The sequence below is a fragment of the Gracilinanus agilis genome, chromosome 1, assembly GCF_016433145.1.
Source record: "Gracilinanus agilis isolate LMUSP501 chromosome 1, AgileGrace, whole genome shotgun sequence".
Classification (NCBI taxonomy): domain Eukaryota; kingdom Metazoa; phylum Chordata; class Mammalia; order Didelphimorphia; family Didelphidae; genus Gracilinanus; species Gracilinanus agilis.
Genome location: NC_058130.1, coordinates 61858369 through 61881443, shown reverse-complemented (window position 1 = coordinate 61881443; position 23075 = coordinate 61858369). Strand labels below are relative to the sequence as shown.

Here is a 23075-nt window from a genome sequence, read left to right as displayed (position 1 = left end):
GAGGAGGAAGAGGAGGAGGAAGAAGAAGAAGAAGAAGAAGAAGAAGAAGAGGAGGAGGAGGAGGAAGAATTGGAGAATAGCTGTGAAGTAGAAAGCTGAGATTTCATTAGGCAAACAGAGTCTGCAGTCAAAAAGATCAGTAAGGACAGGACCATTCCAGTGGAAGAGGACATTCTGATGGACAAGAAGAGGAGGATCCAGAGATATTGAAAGACATTGTGCAAAGACTGAAGGACTTGTAGCTAATAAGCAGATAAAGACTAAAAGAAAATTATCAATGAAGAGGATGAAGTGATTGATGTACTAATGTTTCTAAGAATTTGGGTAATGTAACATAGTAACATAGCATGTTTTCATAATACATTCAACAGTACATGTTACTGCCATAGACGTTGGAGAAGAGTTCTTCAGACAAGATAAGAAGATGGAAAATTTGAAGTTTTGGTAGGTATATTGTATGTAACAGTAATATAACATAACATAGCATAAATAATAACATATACATAAAAACATATAGACATACATAAACATAGTTAGGACATATTGATTCAAGTAGTGAATCAATGAATAGTTAAGTTATTAACAATGTTATAATTAGTTATACAATAGTTGGTTACTAATAATGAATAGTTACTTAGTATACGATTTAGTTATATGAGTGTCCATGTAGGTAATTTTAGATTTTAAATAGCTTAGAATAGTAATAGTATAGATAGATTGGGTTAGTTTTAGGAGATTTCATTAAGACAGGGCTGTAGTTTAATAGATTAGCTTTTAGGGTTGATAAGTTAAGGAAGAGTACTGAATTACATTGCAACATACATAACAATATGTATCACATGTTACATAAACCACACAAATATGTAAATAGATATGTAGATAATGTGTTTTATAGTTAGGGCTTAAAATTGCACGTACATGTATATATGCAACATGCATGTAAATGTTGGTTGCATATATGTACAACATACACATATATGCATATATGTAAAATATGTATGTAGTTAATATTTGATGCTGATAAAGTTTTTTACATAGGACAGTTAGATATGTAGTCCTATGTAAAAGTTCAGTTTTGTGTAATAAGAATAAGAGTTAATTTAGAATAAGATTGTGCTGAATTTTCATCTAATTTTGAATGTATTTTGCATAATAGGTTTGATGGATTGGTTTAACTTTTTTGCAAAAGCTTATGCAATGTGTTTATTGTACTTTTTCAAAATTTTGTAAGTTTTCTATTTATGCATTACAATAGTAATAGAATTTTTCTGTATTAGTTTATAAGAGTAGTATTTTTATGATTTTAATGTTTTACATGGAGTTTTGTGCTTGTATTTCTATTTTGATGTTTTTTGCTTATTTTGCTTTTGCATGTTTGCTTTGTATTTTGAACTTTGTAACTGTTCAATGTATAATTTTTCCCTTTTCCTTTCCTTTGTTTGAATCCCTAGAGTAAGGTAGTTTTAGATAGGATAAGATAAGTGAGTGTAGGCTGTTTATTATTTTGGGTAAAATTTAGTTTAGGCGGGATATAAGTTTGTTGGTGCACAAATGCCAAAACATTGTTTTCAACACTCTTTTGGCTTTGTGCAAAGGGCGGGGGGGCTGTTATAAGTCAAGTTAAGTGTGCTCAGAAAGTAGAGGCATGGGACAGCAGAGTAAGGAATTCTAGAATTCTACTGGGGAGAGTCAGTTAGCTTGTGCTGCATTCATTCTCTCTTTACCTGGAGAGGGACTGGAAACCTTCCTTTGCTGGCTGTGGTATATCTGGACTTCTCCATCCTAACTGCTTCCCTGATACTTGATTGAAATATCTACTAAGTTTCCTGAGTGATCCTGTACAGCTGAGCTGAGCCATCTGTCTGTGAGAATTTGGTTGGGATCCTTTTGAATCCAAAACATCTTCTTGGGCGCTGTCCTGCCTAGCTAACTAACTACCAAAAGGGGGGTTGTTTTGGATTAATGTAGGATTTTTATATTAGGGTCTGGGTCCCTAGATAGATAGGTGAACTCAGTGTAGCAAAAAAAACCATCAAGACTCCTGGTGACAGGACATTTAGATCTTGTGGGGTTTAGATAGAAACTTTAGCTTAAGTTATCCAATTACCTATTACCTTTCCCTTGTTAAAAATTAAAACTACTTTTTATATATCATCTTAGTGGGTGGGTGTGTCATCTCAGTGTCTGGCTGTGCCAGCCTTGTGCTTAGGTGGCCTTCTTAGAACCCAAGTTACTCTTCTAATACTGGCCTAAATAACATCCAATCCCATCCTTAAAACTTTCACTTATTATTTCAATAGGATCTGTTGGTTCCTAACTGAGGGTATGTATAAAGGCAGAAGTCTACTTTCTTCAAGACTGGGTAATTTTTCAATCTTATTTTTAAGGGAAAGAAATATCGGTCAGATTAAAAATCAGTGGCTCCTGCAGCTACTTAATAAATTATTTTTAATAAGCCAGAAAACACCTAATCATGTATCTTGTTAGGGCCTCTCCCAGTAGAATGCCAGGTCTTTGAAGGCATGGACTGTTTCCTTTTTGCCTTTAGATTCCTAGGGCCTGCTGAACTAAATGGACTCTTGTACACAATAAGATGAACTGTGTGTGGTATGAAATTAGATTCAGCATTTAAAACAACTATCAATTATGGTGTAGGTACTTGCCAAAACCTAGCTCAAAACAAATGAAAAAACCATGTCTACAACTGGGTCTTAATAATACCTTGTGTACAAACATGTCTCAAAAAAAAATTCACTTGCATTAACAGTGTCATGTAGAGTTCTTACCTTTATCCTTTATTTCTTTAAAAACAGAATTTTCTAGTGGAAACTAACTCAGGGAGAATGTTCACTCATATGCGATTTTCATAAAAATCAGGTTTTTCCTTGTTAAAAATCTATGGAGAGCCCAAACTCATGCCAGGAAGCTCTCCACATCCATATACATGCACATGCCTCTGGGCTCTGATTGCACATCTGATGTGCGGGTGTTTGAGCTCCTGTTTGTGGGGCCTCAGAAATTGCCCAAGAACCCTTGGAGTGTGAAAGTATTATCTCTGTTTTCCAGCTACCTGAGCAATGGCTGGGCCTCTACCCCACTTACCCTAACCAATATAGACCCATGGTGATTTCCTGCCACCTGGCTACTGCTTGCAGAAAATTCATGACATACACTTGAGCACCCTAGCCAGCAAGTCTTCTGGGACACCCATTGGTAGGGGGCAGAGAGGATGTTTTTAGCCATACACACACAAACATACTATATAGCTAGAATCATTGGCTCCTTAGATAGTGAAGGTATTAGGGTCTAACATGCATTCCCCACACACTACACACTCAAACTCAGTTGGATTCTTCATTGGCCTCTGCTGTTGCCAGTTGTTCAGCCTCCAATTTACTCTTTAATAACATCGGGGGTGGGAAGGGGTGGGGGGAGTTAGGCCTGGCAGCTTCCCAGCACCTCTCTTGGGCAGGCTGGCTGCAGAAAGCAGGCTGAAGTTTAATGCAATCTGTCTTCCTTCATAATCACATTTTGCCTGTACTTGGTGCAATAAAGATGTATTGGTAAATGTGTTTGCTAAAGATATACTTTGCTAGGGGAAAAAAGTCAACACCCTCCCCCTCCCCAAATGCTACCCCAATCCCCCAAAGCTAAAAGCCTGATTTGTAGAAGAGAGAGAGAGAGAGAGAAGAAAACATCCAGAGCTGGGGGCTAGGACTTGAGACAGCTGGACAACAGGATCCCTTAGTATAGCATTTCCCCAAATAAGAAATCAGATATGCCAAGAATTAGTTAGGGACTTGAAATATCCTGCAGGTCTGGGGATTGGGGTGGGGGTTGGGGGGGAATGGGAGGTAGGAGGAAAAGGGCTTTTAATTAAAGTTTTAAGCTTGCTGATTTGCAGACATACAAAGACCTTCTTGGTAAATAGGAAGGATAAAAAAAAAATTCCACCAGGACTTACACCATTTGGTCTAATGCAGCCTGACAATTTTCCCCATCTCCGTCTGTTGAAGATTCTTCAGGGATGGTTGGCAGCTTGTTTCATGTTAGACTTAAAATTAAGCAAACAGATTCCACCCTTAGTAGGAGAGAAAACGTTCTCTCCCCTCCTTAGCTTCTTTACCTCTGGAGGCTGAGTGCTCCTCTCCCCACCTCCTGGGAACCTCAGAAGTTCCCTGTGTCTGTGTCCCTGAGAGAGCCCCTTCCTCCTTCCACAGAGGTGAAGTGCATGCCCTGGCCAGGATGGTCCATGGCAGTCCAGGAGGACCGCTTTCCACCAGGAGAGGGCCCTGACAGACACCAGCTCCCTCCAAACCCATCTGCATTTGGTTTCTGTGGCCTTTGAACTGTAAGAGGGGGGACGAGATTCCAGGGGCTTTTAGGTGTCTCAATGTTCACTGAAAACTCAGTTCAAGGGAAACCTTTTGGCTGCTAGAGAGAGCTGGCTCCACATAGGAACCTTGACACGGAATGACTTGCTTCAGTCAAAAACTGCTCTGACCTTGTTCACCACACGGAATAACACAAAGCAGCTGGCTCTCCAGCCTGGGAAAATGGGCTTCTCTGTGGGGAGGACAAGGGAGCCCTCACCCTTTGTCCCTGCACTGATGCAAGCTTGAAAATCTTCTCTTTTTAAACTATCTTTTCATCTAAGATACTAAGTGGAGGCCAAAGATCTTTGCTGAGCCAGGAAGGGATGATGCAGAGAGGAGTGGCAGGCCCTCAAGCAGAAGAGAAAGACAGAAGGGAGAAATATATTTGTTTGATAGATTGGAAGAAGGGTGGGGGGCAGCTAGGTGAATCAGTGGATTGAGAGCCAGGCTTAGAGATGAGAGGTTCTGAGTTCCAGTCTGGCCTTAGATACTTCCTAGCTGTGTGACCTTGGTCAAGGCACTCAATTCTCATTTTGTCTATCCCTAATTACTCATTGATTTTAAGATGGAAGATAAGAGTTTTTTGGTTTTTTTTAAAGGAAGGGATCTTGCAGGAGAAAAATCTGAATAAAAAGGGATATATTAAGTAGGGGCAAATATCACAAAAGATGACAAGGGACTGCCTAAACTAGAGAAATTTCAATCCTTCATAAGTTGTTTGCTGCTCAGACTATGAGAGTATTCTGGTTATCTGGGAAGGAAATGAGTTGAAATCAGGCCATACAGGTTAAAATAATGCCTTCACTGGACTTGAAATCCTTATAGAAATAAAAATCTTGGTCTTAAGTCTCATTTTCCTTCTCTGTTGAGGACCCTGTAGAGTACCTCTTCTTGCTCTAAGAGGATGCCCAGAGTTGCTTCCCTGCTAGCACTAGAATTAATTTCCAGCCTGGTACCCTGATGTAGGAAGAAGTTTGGTTTCCCTTGCTGAGTCTGGGCTTTGCAGAATTACTCTCCTGCTGGCCTAGATGCAGCAGAGGAACAGATTCTAACACAGAGGCAAAACACTTGAGGAGAGGAATGGGATGGAATCCCGGGCAATTCTCTGACCTTGCGCCTCCCTTTAGCACCCATCAAGGTGAAGCTTTCACTGTATGGGAAGGGTAACCTCTGCCAAGAGTTTTGGCAGAGGTTCCTGATTGTGATCGAGCTAACATAGTAGTAGGCTCTCAGGGGCCTCTGACAACATCCCACTTCCCAGGTCCAAAATACCGATGGTCCCTAGGACCCAAGGCTATTTGAAAACTAGCTTGAATAACCCATTGGCTGTAAGACTGGTGGGAGGAGTAGGATAAAGGCTGCTGACCACTATCATTTTATGGTTTTGAGGCCTTACAGCCCTTTGGGCCAAGGGAAGAACCCACATATTGGAGGAAGGGAGAGAGAGTGGTTGGAAACTCATTTCGCATTTTCTGTAAGGTCCATAATGGGCAGAAGGTGTTAAGCCCAAAATGCTGGAACTAGCCTCCATAATTTCCCTATCAGCATTCCACTAATTATCTTTCTCCTTATAACATAATTCTTTAGTGGCAGCTTCCCTTCCCAACTGCCTATCACATGGCTGTGGTCACAGATATTATCTTAATCACAGGATTTAGTCTGAAGAAATCACACAAAACATTTTGTTCAATCTCCCCATTTTACAGAAGAGGAAAAATGAGGCCCAAAGAGGGGAAGTGACTTACTCAACCAAGGTCATATAAAATAAAAGTAAAAGGTCAGTCAAGTAACAAAGATGGGCCAAGCATTCTGCCTTTAAACTCAATGTTCTTATGGTATCTCCAACTCCCTTCTCTATCTTGCGGCTTAATGTGCAATGTTCTTCACTCCCAAAAGGCTGGGGATGCTCATGCTGGGGTCTGGGCAGAAGGACACAGGGCTGTCCCCCAGGAAGAAGGCAGTGGTCAAAGGAACCATGTGACCCCATGCAGTGGCGCTGGGCCTACCTTCTGGGCTGTGCTCACGCAGTGTTGGTAGGCTTTGACCAGGTCTGAGCACTTGAGCACCTCCTGAAGGTTATCTCGGTAGCAGCGAAGAATCTGCGACTGAAGGCCTGAGCACACCGGATCCACCCTTCGAGGTCTACAGAAGAAACAGGAAACAACCATCTCTAGTGGCTCTGGTGCTGCCTGGGGCGCCCATGCAGGGCTCTCCCCACCCTCTCCCCATTGTCTGACTGACTCCTTCCATCTGTCCTCTGCCTTCCCTCTGGAATGAAGCTAAGTCTGCTGGTATCCCCACGAGGTCAGGAAAAGGAGAGAGAGGACAAGCTATGAAGATAGGAGGGAAACCAAGAAGTTCCCAAACTTTCAATCTCATTAACACTCTGATCAATGCTCGTCTTTCCCACAGCAATATAAAGTTAATTGGAAACAATGGTTACTTCATTATTGTTATGATTCCTTTTTAGTCCCAGGGCCTGGCCTTCTAACAAGACTGGCATGATGACGGGGTGATGGACAAGTCTCTGCTCCACTTCTATGAAAGCTCGCCAGCAGAGGGACTTGGCCAAAGTCAATCTCAGATACAGATATTCCTTGGAGAAAAAATACTTCTCTAGAAGGGTTCTTGGTTTTCTTTGTGTCCTGGGTGCTTTGGGGAGCAGTCTGAGGAGGTTCCTTCTCAGAATAAAGTTTTAAATTCATAAAGCATAAAACAGAGGATTAACAAAGGAAAACAACACAATTATCAAAATATTTTTTAAAAGGTCTTTCAACCAGGCCTAAATTAACGAATAGCTAAGTAACCTCTTGCTAAGTGCAAGGCCCCAAGCACCGGCCTCTCCTAGAGACCCAGGAGGCAAAGCAAAGCAGGGAGGGCCTGAACAAGGAAGAAATCATGCACATTTTGCTTCAGGTTGGCCCTGGATCAGCCAGAATTGCTGAGTCACGGTACCAGCATCAGCAGCAATTCTTAGTGGGCATCGTCCCACATAACCTTGGGCTTGATTAGCATCAGCCTCTAAGGATCTTGTTTTGTAGATGGTCACATCTCATTTATTGAGTATCATCAGGCATGAGCTAGTCAACAATTTCTTTGATAACTGAAGCTTATGTTTGTAATGCCAAAACTTAAAAAAAAAAACAACAAAAAAAACCCAAACATGTTTTTGATGGAGACCTTTCTAAAATGAATTGTACATTTCTCTGCCTTCTTAAATAAGGACTGAACATTTCATCTTTCTTTTTTTAACAGAAGGGTTTTTTAATTTGTAGCATTAGAGTCAGTTTTACAGAGGCAATCCAAGACTTCAAATCCACCAATTTAATAATGCTACAGTAGAAAATGAAAGGCAATTTGGCATAGTGGATAAAGAGCTGGCCCTGGAGCCTGGAAAACCCCTGAATTTAAGTCTAGCCTCAGACACATACTGTCTATGTGACCCTCTGCAAGTCACTTAGCTGCTGAGGACTCAAGGCCAGAGGTGTCGAACTCCAACAGAAATGGGGCCATTAAACCAGATATAAGGATTCTTTGGGGGTGTGTGTGTCATAGCTTGACTTAGAAAATCATTATTAACATTATTGATGTTTTACTATATTTTAATTTATTTTATTAAGAATTTCTTAATGACATTTGAATTTGGTTGGGGGCTGCACTCTGTAAAGTTGTGTGTTTGGTGCCTCTACTCTAGGCAACTCTCAAAAGCCACAAATTCCAGAGATGGCACGTACCTGAATTGGTGGAATTTCCTCATCTAAAGTTCCCTAGTTCTAGGACTAGCCCCTACCTACCCCTATGAACAAAGGGTTACTCTATTCTCTTTTGAGAGAATTCTTTGGTGAGGCCTTTAAACAGATATTCCCTACTATGGAGAATTCCCAGTTGTTATGAAAGGTACCTGAACATTTTTCTTTCTTTCTTTCAAAACATTTTTTATTGATGTCTTTTGTCTTTGTAGCTCAGTCTTCCCCTCTCCCCCTTTACCTCTGGTGGCAAAGACAGACAAAAAAGCAAACACATCTGATACAAAGACCTCGGCAGACAGTGTAGATGACACTCTGTCCTACATAATTTTTTCTTAATGAATGCAGGTCCCTGGGGGCATCGAACCTTGAAGCTTGTTCAGGTTCTCTCATTTTCTCCTCTAGCAGATGACCATCTCTATGAAGCCTTAGCTTCATTCTCAATAAAACAGGAACAATCAAACTTCCATTCTTTATCTCCCAGGGCTATTGTGAGAATCCAGTGAGCTAAAGTAGATGAAGTATGATATAAATGACAGCCATAATCATTTATTATGAATACCAGTCGTGCCTCTCTCCTCTCAATCCTTTTTATACCACTGCCCAAGCAGCTTCATAATGCACAGCTTTGATGGCATCTCTCTTCTACTCAAAAGCTTTCTGTGGCTCCCCATTGCTTGAAGAATATATTAAAAATGCCTCATGATGTCATTTAATCTACAATCTATTTTGAGCCTCTCCAGCCTTACCCATTATTCTCCCCTTCATGTATTCTACATGCCAAACTCATCCCCTCTTCTCTGCTTTTACTCAATGATGCCCTCTTGTCCTGCCTGGCATGGCCTCCTCCTCTCCCCTGCCATCTTGACCCGCTGAGCTTGCCCTCCCCCCTTTACTTAAGGCTCACACTGGATATTATTCACTGTTCTAGGAAGCTTTCTGACACCCATGTATCACATTGTACTCTATCCCACACGCATGCATAGGCTGCACCCTTCTTCCCTTCCTTTCTTAGGTTTCTGGAGAGCAGAGACTACACTGCCAGTGAAGTGACATCCACCCAGCAGGGAATTCACTTCAACGAGCATTTACTCTAAGCGCCTCCTGCGTTCAAGGCGGAGAGCAGAGGAGGGCGGCCGTGGAGTCCTACCTCAGACACCTGCTGGCTGTCTGAGTCTGGCAAACCCTGGACCTCTCAGTGCCCCCCGGCAACTCTCAATGACACTAAGTTTCACAACAGATGACTGTATTGGGAGAGGGAGTTTCTGCACCAAGAACTCCTTCTGAAATCACAGGGATGGATTTTAAGAAGCTTCAAAGTATTTAAACATTTGCTGAATTTAAATTCTGTCTTGTATCTTCAGGTACTTCTGTAGTCTTTTGTCCCTCCCATAGACTGTAGGCTCACAGAAAGATATATCTTATTCAAAAGGAATGTGGCAGGTAATGGGAGGGCGGGTAGAAGAACATTATAAATTCAGACTATATACTCTCAAGGAGTTTCAGGAAACCTTTTTAGGTTTGCCCAGATTATCCTCCAAGCCTGGAACACAATACACTCCCCCCATCACCTCCACTATTTGTTTGCTTTGTCAAGACTCAGCTCAAGCACCATCTTTTTTAAAGAGCCTTTCCAGATCCTCTTTAGCTGCTATTGCCTCCCCCTACCAAATTACCTTACACTTATCTTGAATACATTGCCTAATGATCATAACTACCATTTTCAAAGACTTTTAAAGTTGTAAAGTACAACATTATTTAATTTTATTCTCCTAACAGCCTTGGGAGGTAGGTGCTACTATCAGCTCAACTTTGCAGTTGAGGAAATTGAGGTAGGCAGAGGTTTAGTGACTTGCCCAGTGTCACAGAGCTAGTAAAGGTCTGAGGCTGAATTTGAACTCAGGACGAATTCCTGACTCCAGTATAGCACTCTGTTCACTGGGTCACCTAGTTTTTCAGTATATAAAATTGAATGTAAGCCCCTTGAGGCCATGGAATGCTTCTTCTTCTTCTTCTTCTTCTCTCTCTCTCTCTCTCTTTTTTTTTTGGTCTTTGTACTGATTAGCAGAGTGCTTTCAAGATAGTCTTATATTTGTTGAATGGCTGACTGATAAACAGAGTGAAAAGCATACTGGGAAGAACACTTCAGTGAAACTCAAAAGAAGTAGGAACTATGTTCTATTTGTCACTTTAACATACTATACAGTACCTGGACAGAAATAAGAACGAGATGAGGAGTTTGGAAAATAAGTCGACAATAATAATAGCTGGCATTATACAGTGCCTCCTATGTGCTAGGTACTATAAACACTGGAAAAATATCATCTCATTTAGTGTTCACAACAACCCTGAGAAGTAGGTGACATTTACTTCCATTTTATAGATAAGAAAACAGAGGCTAAGTTTCTTGTTCAAGATCACATACCTAGGATGGGTTGGAGGCAGGATTCACACTCAGGTTTTCCTGACTCCAGGCCCAGTGCTATAAGCACTGCTGCCTTGGATGATACAGTATAGATGGTGAAAACTTCTGTATTTCAGACACCAACTAGAAGTCTCTTTCTGCCCAGGTGAAGCAGCTACCAGTGATGGGCAAACTATGGCCCACGGGCCAGATTCAGCCCCCTGAAATGTTCTGTCTGGCCTCAGGACATTATTCCTAATCTGAAGAATACAATGCATAGGATACAGTACAATGAAACTTCAAAAGAGCTGCCTTAGAAACAGACTGACAGATGAGCATTTCCTTTCCTTTGGCCCCCTCTTTAAAAAGTTTGCCCATCATTGAGCTAAACATTTCTTTCTCTTTTTTCTCCTCCTCCTTCTTTTTAAAATGACCCTATGTTTCAACCATGTAGGGAGCTCTGGGCAGTAAGGAACTTTTAAAACAGACCAACATCTCAAGTTTAAAGTCTTCCAGCGTGGTCTGGGGCCCTGAGGTCAGGAGGTGGTAGAGATGGAGCTGAGGGCTTCAGGACTTGGAGGCTGCTCTCTAGCCTCTCAACAGGAGGCCTCTTGATAATTTCCAGCCTTGCTGGATAATTTTTATCATTCAAAAGGTGAAAGAATCAATGAAGGAACATTTCTTCTGGTTCCGATATTCACCCAAAAGGAGGAACTGTTCAAAAATAGGGATGTGAATGCACAGGAAACTCATCAACCAGTTAAATTTAAAAATCAATGTGGAGAAGCCAGAAGCAGGGAGTAGAAGGAGGATAATTACAAATATGCGCCATGGCCCTGTAAGAATAGTGCCGGGAGTGCTAGAGCTCAGAAGGAGCTGGTGAAGGGAAAGAAGCGTGATCCAAAGGGCTTATTTAGTCAAAATGGGAGAAAAGAGAATAATAATAGAAGGGTTACTGTTGCTGCTTGAGGTGGATGGAACAACAATACTGATGATGGAGTAAATGCTTGGCCCTTGTTTTCTTTGGCAACGAGAATGGTTAGGATTAGAAAAGGCAGAAAAAAAACAGTTACTAGATGAGAGATAGTGGAGAAGTAGATGGCACTGTGGATAGAGTGCTGGGCCTGGTGCCAGGAATATCTAGATTAAAATCTGGTCTCAGATACTTCCTAGTTGTTTGACCCTGGGTAAGTCACTTAACCCCAATAGCCCAGCCCTTGCCTTTCTTAGAATTGATACTAAGGCAGAAAGTAAGGTTTGCTTGTTTTTTTTTTTTTAAATACAGAGAGAAAGTAACAATAATAGCTGCCCTTGATTCAATTCAGTTCATTTCAATTCAATCCAATGAGTTACTAATTAAGCACTTCCCATGTTTAAGGAATCCTTCTAGGTGCTAGACAAAGAGAAAAAAAAACGGGAAAAGGCCTTCAAAGAGCTTCCATTCAATTTAGGATGTAAAATGCAAATAAGAAAATAAATACAAAATTACTTGAGGAAGGAGAGAGCACTAGAAGAATCAAGACAGGGAGAATGAGTGAGGAAGGGGTGTGGACAGCCTTTGCCAAGGCAAGGAGGCAGGAGATGGAAGACCAGACTGGGGGAAGAGCAGGGAGGTCATAGACTATTTGAAGGGGAATAAGATAAAAATGAATATATAAAGGCAGGCTTGGAGCCTGATGGTACATGGCTTTAAATCCTAGTCTGAGGCATCTGTATTTTAATAGAGAAGTAATAGGGAATCACTGAAGATTCTTCTGCAATGGAAGGACTGTGGAAGAGTGATTGGAGAGAAGACAGAGTAGGAAAGGAAGAGCAATTGAGTCTACTGAAATTGTCCAAATGGAGGTTTAAAGGACCTGAAATAGGGTGGGACCTGCATGATTGAAAAGAAAGGGGCTGTGTGAACCTGGTCAAGTCACTTCACTCCAACTGCCTGGCCCTTACTGCTCTTCTGCCTTGGAACTTATATTCTATCAATTCTAAGACAGAAGGTAAGATTTTTTAAAAAGGAAAGAAAAAAAGAAGGGGGGTTTATGCTAGAGATATTGTGGGGGTAGAATTGACAACACTTGCCAACTAATTAGACATAATACGGTGAGGGAAAGGAAAGTAGGATGAATCCAAGGTTATGAACCTAAGTGGCTCTCTCAATGGAAATAAGAAAGTCTGGAGGAGGAATGTGTTTGAATGTGTTTAAGGAGGGAGATAATGAGTTTTATTTTGGACATAGTGAGTTTGAGATGTCTAGAAAACATACAGGGGAAGGATCACGATTAGCAAAGATGCACTATATTGTAGGATACTGAAAAAACAAGCAAATATAGGGGGAAAATTACAACACTTAAATATAGAAAAGAAGAGATGTAGTAGTTCATGTGAAGAAACTGGATGTTTTGGTATATCGCAAATTCAATATGGGTCAAAAGTGTAACCTGGCTGCCAAAAAGCTGAGGTGATTTTGGGATACATTGAAAACTACTGAGTTGTTTAAGAAAGGGAATGATAATGAAGGGTGGGAAGGTGAGAGTTCTACTGTACTTTGTCCTAGTTAGATCGAATCTGAAGTACTGTGTGGTAGATTTTTTTTTTTTTTTAAACCCTTACCTTCCATCTTGGAGTCAATACTGTGAATTGGTTCCAAGGCAGAAGAGTGGTTAAGGGTAGGCAATGGGGGTTAAGTGACCTGCTCAGGTTCACACAGCTGGGAAGTGTCTGAGGCCGGATTTGAACCCAGGACCTCCCGTCTCTAGGCCTGACTCTCAATCTACTGAGCCACCCAGCTGCCCCCTGTGGTAGATTTTTTGGCACTGTATTTTATGAAGAAGAATGCCTTTCTAAATGTATCCCCTATATTGATAATCCTTTGTATACAACTGGTGACCAGGTAGGTGGTACAAAGTGCCAAGTCTGGAATCAGGAAGAGCAGAGTTCAGATTGGGCCGCAGACATTTACTAGTTTTATGTCCCTGGGCCAGTCCCTTAACCCTCTTTGCCTCAGTTTCTTTATCTGCAAAACAGAGATGATAGTGATCATAATACCTCTCACAGGGATATTGTGGGGATCAAATGAGTTAATATTTGTAAAGTGCTCAGCATAGTTCCTGGAATACAATAGGTGGTTTATTGTTGTTGTTACATTCTCCCCAGTAGAACACAAACTTCTGGTGGGTAGTGACTATTTAGTTTTTGCTTTTGGATCATCAAGGTCCTAGCTTAGTGTCTGGCACATACTATCATATGCTTAATAATTGTTGAGTGAGAATTTCCAAATTGGGCCAGGTGAAGAGTTGGGCAATAAGGATGAAAGATCATGCTGTGAAAGATGGAAATAATGGAACTGAAAATTTCACCTAGAGAAGAGATCTGGAAGGAGTAGGCTATCAAAGCTGTCTTCAAGTCAGGCATCTAAATGACTATCATGAGGAATATGGTTGCAAATGTTCTGCTTGGCCAGAGGACAGAATTACAAGCAACTGATTGAAGTTGTAGAGGCGCAGATTTAAGTTAGATATTGTTTGTCCTTTGTTTTGAAGAGGACCAAAGATGTCATGAGCTGATATCTTGGCTTGCATATGAATTGGATTTGAGGGAGGCAGGTCCACGAAGTCATCAGTTTCTCTTTCCCTTCCAGAGTCATTTAAATCTAGTGGCAAGACAAAAGTCAGAACTGGCAATGGCCTGGGATGCAGTGGATAACCATGACATCTTTCATGTCTAAACCAAGCTTTAAGTGCTCCACAGTGCCTGCTTCAGCCACCTTTGTGGCTGTAAGAACATGATTTTTATTTGCCCATTCTGCCAGATGAAGTCTTCACATGCTTGGGGGAAGCCACACCACCTAAATCACCAATGATTTTTTGGTCTATTGGTTACCCTCAACCTTATTTAGCCTGTTTGCTGAGACAATTTTCCTGGAGTGTGGTTATTGGACATGTTACAGCTTCTTGGAGCCACATGTAGAGTAGAGTGAAAGGTGGACACCAAAGGTGGATGGGCAGCCCTTTAAATGGGCCTGGTGAGCTCTTATACTAGAGATACCCCATACACTCCAGCTTGGTATAAGACTAAAAGAGGCAACATCTGGGCAGTGGACAGAGAATGTCTCAATAACCTAAAGTAAGAGGTGACAAGGACCTCAATTAAGGTGGTAGTTGTATGAGAAGTGAGAAGGGAACAGATGAAGGAAATGTTGTGGATACAGACATGGCAAGATTTGGCAACTGAAAGGATATATGGGGTGAGGAAGAGTGAAGAATTGTTGATAACAATTAGGCTATGAACCTAGATACTGTAAAGATGATAGTGCCTTTCACAGAAGTAGGAAACTCTGGAAAAAAGGAGGCTTGAGGATAAAAATCACACAGATCTAGAACTGAGGATAAGTTAATGTGTTCAGTTTTAGATATGTTGACTTTAAGATGTCTCTAGAATATCCACTTTTAAATGTCCAATAACCAATTGGTGATTCAGGACTAAAAGCTCAAGGAAAAGGGATAGATAAAAATATAATACATACACAAAAATATAAACACACATATATGCATGCACATAAATATAAATAGGCAAGATAGATCTAGAAGTCACTGGCAAAGAGATACTGGCAAAGAGGGTAACAAACCAACAAAAAAAGTATAAGGAACAGTTAGATAAGTGGTAGGAGACCTAGGAGAGAATGGTATCATGAAAGTCTGAGGGGAGAAAGTATCTAAAAAGACAGGATCATCAACAGTGTCTAATGCAATGGATAGGTTGAGAAGGATGAAGACTGAAAAGGATGATAAGAAAATCAAGGTCATTAGTAACTTTGGAGAGATTAATTTCAGTTGAATGATGAGGCCAGAAGTCAGATTACAAATGAGGGAAAAAGTGATGCCAATTATAGTTTTTTCCTAGGAGTTTGACAATGAAAAGGGAACTAGATATAGAATAATAGCTTGAGGAGATGGTAGGGTTTAATGAAAGGTTGCTTTTTTTTTTTTTAAGAATGAGGAAGATTTGTGTATTTTTTGAAGAAAGTAGGGAAGGGCCTGTGAATAGGAAGAGGTTGAAGTTTGTTCATTCATTCATTCATTCATTCATTCATTCATTCATTATTTATTTGTTTTAAGCTCCTGCCTTCTACCTTAAAATCAATATACTGTTGGTTCCAAGGCAGAAGAGTGGTAAGGGCTAGGCAATGGGGGTGGTCAAGTAACTTGCCCAGGGTCACACAACTAGGATGTGTCTGAGACCAGATTTGAACCTAGGACCTCCCTTCTCTAGGCCTGGCTCTCAATCCACTGAACCACCCGGCTGGCCCCAAGGCTGAAGTTTAGAGAAAGGAGATGATTGGGGATACCTGCTGTTGGTGAAGACAGGAGAAGATAGGATGAAGAACACATTTAGAGAGATTAGGTTTGCCAAGAAGGGCTAGCTTACTGTCAAAGAACTAGGAAGAAGAGAAAAGAGTGGGGGATGATGGGATTTTCAGATGAAGATGATGGAACAAGAGAGAGCTCACATGAGATAGCCTCAATTTTCTTAGTAAGTAAAAGTTGAGAGACAGTAATGAGGATGGCCATTTGAGGAGAGAAGTTTGGAATACTTTTGGTTGGGTGTGAAATAGGGAATCAATTAGGGAGGAATAAAAAAAATTGCTGCAGGTGAGAGCCTAATTGAAGTTGAATAACTTGAATTTTTAAGGCTTCCAGTGCGCATAGTAGTGTGACAGCTCTCTGTTTCAACAGCTGACAGGAGCAATCCAAGGCTGAGGTTTGATAAAGTATAAGCAGTGGTAAGGAGGCAAAATATCTGAGAAAGGAGGACAGTGTACAATTGAATTGTCTGATGGAAGAGGGAAAGATCTGATGTTTGAGTAGGGGTTAACAGCCTAGGAAAGAATGAGAGGAAGAAGGATTGTAAGCCTTGATGGGGGAAAATAATGAATTCAGGAGGGCTGAAGCCTAAAGAATGCTGTAATGGGAGAAGATGACAGTTTAAGAGAAATGGGCAGAAATTTTTAATTAAGAGGGTAAAACACTTGTGGGTAATGGTGAGATCCAGTATGTTACCATCCTTCTATGTGGCTGAAATGGAGTCAAAGACAAAGGAATTGGAAGGTTAGAAATTTTGATGGAGCATCATCATTGACACTGAAGTCTCCTAGTATAAAGGTAGTAGCTAGGAAGGAGAGGAAACCAGTACTAAACTTCTTTGAGAAATGCCAATAGCCACCATAATCTTGATTGTGTAGAAATTTTGACAGCATGAACTTCAAAGGAGAAGAGATCATTGAATTACAGAGATAACAAGAGACTCTGGAAATGACAGTGGTGATCAATAAGTATTCTAACTCTCCCTCCAGGTTAATAGGGAACATAGATCTAGAGCTGGAAAAAACCTTGGAGGTCATTTAATCCAACCTTCTTATTTTATGGATGAGGAAACTGAGGTTAGGGAAGTAAAGTGACTTGCCCAAAGTCCTCTCATACAGTAAAGAATGAAAGAGGCAGGGTTTAATTCATATTCTCTGACTCCAAAGAAAGTCTTATTTCCTACTTTACCTTAACATCAAGCTCATTACTTCTATTCTCATAGTGAAAACTATGCTAGAAAATAGTTTGAGTACAAGAAATGACTATTTGGAAGCCTAATATTAAGAAGAAAGTAAGAAAATACAGGATGTGACCTCTCTGAACTTCATTAAGTTTGCTCTAGGACAAGAGACCACTGACTTTTTTAGCACACACACAGAAACTTTCCAGCTTGGTAAAACCTGCCAGACAGCAGCTGATGTGAAGACCCTAATGCTTGCCTTCAAAGAATACTTCTATTATGCAACTTAAGCTTTCAGTAACTTTTTCTTGGTTATGCCACACCATTGGCTAACACTCAGGTCTACTGTACAGGGAGTCTTAATGAGATATGAGTTGGATTGGATGGCTTCTGAGGTCATCCCTTGGTTCTATATCTAGTATATTCCTAGCGCACTGAACATTGTAGATGTTTAACAATATTTGTTGAACTGAATCAGTTATAGTACTCTGCTCATTTAGAAAAGCCCTAGTCTGGTAGATTTTTGAGTCAATGTCAACAACACACTTTTGCAGTGACCTATACAGGAAGTGCTTAATTTTGCTAAATCAAATCATGCCTTAGAAAACAGTATTCTCTTTTTTCCCTTTCCTTTCTTTCTGATTCAGTGTGCTGGACTATCTACCCTCTTCTTTCCTCCTCATTTTGAGGATATGATGAAATAGCTAAAACAATGTAGCAGTCTAGAGCTATTCAATGTAGACCTTCATAGCTCAGTAGTCCAGAGGGCTTTATTAGATGAGCAAAGTAAGCTTATTAGAATCAAGAGTAAAGTAAGAGTAACCATGCTGAGTATGGGCCTAAAATATTCTCTTGTGAGTTGAAGTAGATGGATTTTAGTGTATGGTTCTTCAGAAATCAATTGTGGTTACTTGAGGGATTATCTTCATGTACTTTCCATTTTCAAGATGCTTATAAGTCTCATCTCTAATAAGACGTCACTTATAAGTAAGCATTGTCCCCAAAACTAGATTGTGAGGAAAAAAAGCATATCTTCTAACTGACATTAAGTACATGTATGCATGTGTGTGTATAAAATGGGCTTAGTAAATTCACTTTAGCAAAGACTTATTATATACATAAAGTATATTAAGTAAACTTTATGTGCAGAATACTGAGCTAGGCAATGGGGGTTACACTTTTTGCCTTGAAGGAGCATATATTCTAGAAGGAGGGTAAATAACTTAGACATGGGTAAATATAATAAAAGATGGAGTATAATGGGGAATTCTAGACAAAGGAGATCTTTCAGCACAGAGATAGGGGCTTAGGGGTTATGGAATGTTGCATACACTATGTAGTCAATCTGATTTTGTGTAACTTTTATTACAGAAGGGTTGACTGGAAGCAGTGGCATAATATCTGAAAATCATTATAATGTAAAAGCAAAAGATAACAAATAAAACATTTTTTAAAATGATGGAGAGAAAGCCCACTGTGTGGAAGAAGAGGGGTACTGGGGAAGGAAGGCTCACTGGAGGTGGCATTGCCTTAAAAGTAGAAGATCAAAGGTGAGAATGAAGATGCGGAGCAGCTGGGTAGTTCAGTGGACTGAGAGCCAGGCCTAGAGATGGGATTCCTAGCTGTGTGACCCTGGGCAAGTCACTTAACCTTCATTGCCTAGACCTTACCGCTCTTCTTCCTGGGAACCAATACACAATATTGATTCTAAGATGGAAGATAAGCGTTTAAAAAAAGATGAAGAAGATGAGGGGAGGAGGTGATCCAGGTACTAGAATCCCAATTCTTGCAGAACAGATCTGGGACTCTTCTTGGGCTTCCATCTGTGGTAAAACTAGTAGAAGTGCTCTTGGCTTATTGGTCTCTAAAGTTTGACAGTGTGCACTCCTTGCTATGTTGGCTTCTCTTTTCTGCAGTGAAAAGCAATTCTAGGATTAGCTCCCTATTTCTTTCTGTGGCAAAGCTGGCAATGACCCATTGTGCTTTACTTACAGGACGATGTTCCAGGAGAAACTAGAGGGTATTCAAATCTATCCCCTACTGGTCTAGAGGTGGAGCAGGCTTTTCCTCTGGCCTTTATCAGTACTAAGGGAAGGAGATAAAATGCCAAGTAAATGTCATTTGGTCTAAACCTCCTCCTCTTTCCCAGCCCCTTGTAGCTGCTTTGCCTGTAAAAAAGCCTTGGAATGAAGCAGAGAAGCTGAGAGCACAGATTTCATAATGAAGAGCTTTATAGCAAGGCGGCACTGCACCAGGAATCAAACCATTCATTAAAGTAGGCGAGTTCTGTCCAAACATAGCCCACCCCCAGCCCTGAAGCTCTGCAGTCCAGCTTTATAAAACACACTGGCCAAATCAAAGCTTTTAGAGACATTCAAGTCTTACTAACAGCTTCTTTTCAAGAATACAAACAAATCCATCCACACTGTTGCAATCTCTCCAAAGGCTGAAATAAGTCCTGGATCCCTTCCTAAGGCAAGTTTCACAAATAGTAGGTTTGATGAAAAGTCTCTCTACCAGTCGTGCATTAAGATATGAAGGAACTTAAGTGGCTTTAGGAGGTATAAACACCAATAAGGGTCAAATCATATGACCAAGGTGGGGCTGGGGTCCACATGGTCTGTGACTGAGGGCTAAAAAGGTGCTACCTGTGATGAGGGTTAGAGCTGAGAAGTAGAGGATATTAAGAAAGGGAAAAAAGTCTGATTGTGATTTGTTGAACCAATTTTAAGGAGTGGGACTGTAATGCCATTCTTTCCTTTGCACCAAATTAATTTCCACCCATTCTTTAAGGCTCAGATGAAAACCCAAGTTTTCTAGTCTTGTGCACCAGGAAAAAATGAATTAGCTGCTGGAATTATACTGAACAATAAAATAATAGTTTAAATTTATGCCTGAAATTACAGATAACTGAAGCAAAAGAATCCGATTATTTGGACAATGTGTAGATTGAGTACTATGTAAAAAGGAGTGCACATGTGTTTGCATGTTTTAAACTTAAGAACTATTAATGGCTCAAATTATTTTTCAAGGAACATCAATAACTCCTAATTCTGAAAAAGGTATCAGTGAAGGCTTAATAGCCTCCTAATCAACTCAATGAGGTTTTCTAAGTTCTTAAAATAAATGAAGCTATAGTTTTGAATTAGCAACAAACTCAATTTAAAAACATACAACAAAAAACTTAATGGGGTCAAGTGAAATTTTGATAAGAATCTAGCCTCATGAAGGAGTTTCCATGGAAGAAGCCTCCAGGAAGCCTTCCTCCCTCTGCTCATCTGAGAGTGATCTCCCTTTTATTTCTTTATATCTTTGTTCCCTCGGCTTGCTCTTATTACGTGTTCTCCCTAATCTCTTACTTGTGTATGCAGTCAGTCATTTTTCCATCATGTCTGATTCTTAGTGACCCCTTTTGAGGTTTTCTTGGCAAAGATAATGGAGTGGCCTGCCATTCCCTTTTCTAGCTCATTTTACACAAGAGGAAACTGAGGCAATCAGGGTTAAATGACTTGCCCAGTCAGACAGTGTCTTCGGGTGGATTTGAACTCAGGTCTTTCTGACTCTAGCCCTGGAGCCCTATCCACTGTATCATCTAGGTGCCCTCCTGTACAAATTACCCATGAGTATACTGTAAACTCCTTAAAGGCAAAGGCCTTTAAGACCTTTTCGACCTTGTTATCTCCAAAGCCTAATATAATATTTTGCATTAATAACAAATGAAACAAAATGTAGTAGTACCTCATGAGCCACTCCCCCAATAGGTACTCTAGGATTTCTCCCTCAGAGAGTGGTTACTATTGTTTTGAGTACTAGGAATAATCTTGTGGATCTGTCCTCCAATGGTAGTGCTGTCCATTAACAATCAGCCAATAGACATGTTTAATTCCTAGCAAAGGCATTAATAAGATGTTATTGTAAAAAACAGTAGCTATAGCATATCCCTTCTCTATATCTGGGCACACTCTCCCACAAATATACTCAGGAATATAGGAAAAGTAGGCTCAAACTTAAGAGTACAATGATAATGAGGAATACCTGTAGCAAAAGCAATTCATAACTTCTGGTAATGCAGAGCCTAGAAGTTAGTCCTTCCATCTTTCCATCTGTTCTTTCTTTCTTCTTCATGTATGGTTCCCTTTGGGTGCATCGTCTCTGTTAGGGAGGTGGGGTGTTTGGTTGGTTCTCAGGGTCTGTTCTTCTTTCTGGCTCTCTTTAATGTTGCCAAGGGTGTTACATTTCTGAAGCTGCCTCCCTCAAGGGACTGCCTTTCTATCCATGTCTCTTTGGGATGTGTGCCTTTGCTTCCTCAACTGGACTATAAGCTCCCTTGAATAGATAAACTCTTGAATTGCTAGGTGGAGGGTCTCCTTCTGGGCAAGTCAATACTACATGGATGATGGTACAGAGAGAGGACAGAAATCCCTTCCTCTTTTCCCTTAGGGGTTCTCCCTCCATAAAATGATCCAAATCTTATCCTTCCTTGAACCCATTTAAAGGCCTGCAAAGACATGTCTAATTTTTACTTGTCCAATGAGATTGCTCTCTTTAATTCCATCAAGGAAAAATGTTCACACATGATAAAAGGATTATAGTTAGTTTGCCACTCTATTAACACCTTGTGATTACATTTTGGGATTTCTGGTCTGAGAGGTCAAAGATCAACTCTCCTGCAAAAGTAAGAAATAAAGGTAGAAGGAAAAGTAGGAGTATTTCAGGCAGAATCCTGACATTGTTGCTAGCATCTTTCACTAAAGGGAAGCAAAGGGTATGTGTATGGCAACAATGTTTAGTTCAATACCCACATTGGTCCCAAAGTTTCTGATATTGCACTGTTCAAAATGGAAACATAGCTTATAATAGTTTTTCCCAACAAGGGTTTGTAGAGGCATAATTCTTCAGAACTTTAAAATCCATAACTTTAAAAAAGGAGCCTGTTTCCTGTCTTGATTCTGGGTTTCTGCTTCCTGAGATACCAAACTAAAGATGAAAAAGGTAGATCAATCTGCATTAGAGAATACAGACCTTGGTACTGCTGTTTGGGTTGGAGAACACCACTTTATATAGAAGAAACATCAGAAGGCTGAGTAAGGAGTACTTGAGGAGTTATTTTTGTACTTGGTCACCCACTCCCTTGTCTTGTGATTAGAAGGCTGTATTTGTGACACCCCTGGCTAGGGTTTAGGGGTGTTATGTGGCCACAGGACAGAAGTTTTCTCTGGAATAAACATAAGTTCATTAATACCATGTCCTAACCTGATCTGACTTATTGGCTCATTACTCACACAAGCAGGTAAATGCTTTCATATCCCAATCGTGAAAACAGAGAGTGGTTGGCAGTTGAGCACAAGAGAGAAACTTGTTTCAATTCCATTGCCCTGTCTGAAATTTCCAGTTGCTTGCTTTGTCATTTCCAAAATTCCTTCTTCCCTTTCCTATAAGCCCTGATTCTATGGTATAGCCACCTGTCAATGTTCCTTTGTTTATAACTAAATGTATTTTCACCTCCCTCAAGAAGCACTAGGTGAGAAAATGGACACTAAGTCTGTAAAACTTCCTAAAACCCAAGTCTGATCATGCCACTCCATTTAGTAAATCCCAGTGGCTCCTTATTGCCTTCTAGATCACATATACAACTCTGATTTGGCTTTTAAAATTCTTCACACCTGCTCCTTCCTACCTTTCCAGTCTTTGATACCTTGCTCTTCCTCACCAACTTGGAGATCCAGGGTCACTGATTTCCATGCTGTCCATCTTCAGACTCTTGGCATGTTTCACCGGCTGTACTCTAACCTGAGAACTCTCTCCCTCCTCCTTTCCATTTTCTGTCCTCCCCGACTCCCTTTTAAGACTCAGCTAAAGTCTCACTTTATACAAGAAGGCTTTCTCAATCTTGCTTAGTGTTCTCCCTCTGCGATTATTCCAAATTAAACTCTCTCTCTCTCTCTCTGTCTCTGTCTCTGTCTCTGTCTCTCTGTCTCTGTCTCTCTCTCTCTCTCTCTCTCTATATATATATAT

The 23075-nt window shown here is 40.6% G+C and overlaps 1 protein-coding gene across 2 annotated transcripts in view; it reads right to left on the bottom strand.

The window, feature by feature from the left end:
* Window positions 1-23075, bottom strand: part of CHCHD6 (coiled-coil-helix-coiled-coil-helix domain containing 6) — a 338099-nt gene that overhangs the window by 5460 nt on the left and 309564 nt on the right. For both annotated transcript variants that reach the window (XM_044668582.1, XM_044668653.1), the window contains one exon: window positions 6383-6518. In XM_044668582.1, the coding sequence (XP_044524517.1) occupies window positions 6383-6518 (136 nt within the window). The remainder of the gene's footprint in view (window positions 1-6382; window positions 6519-23075) is intronic.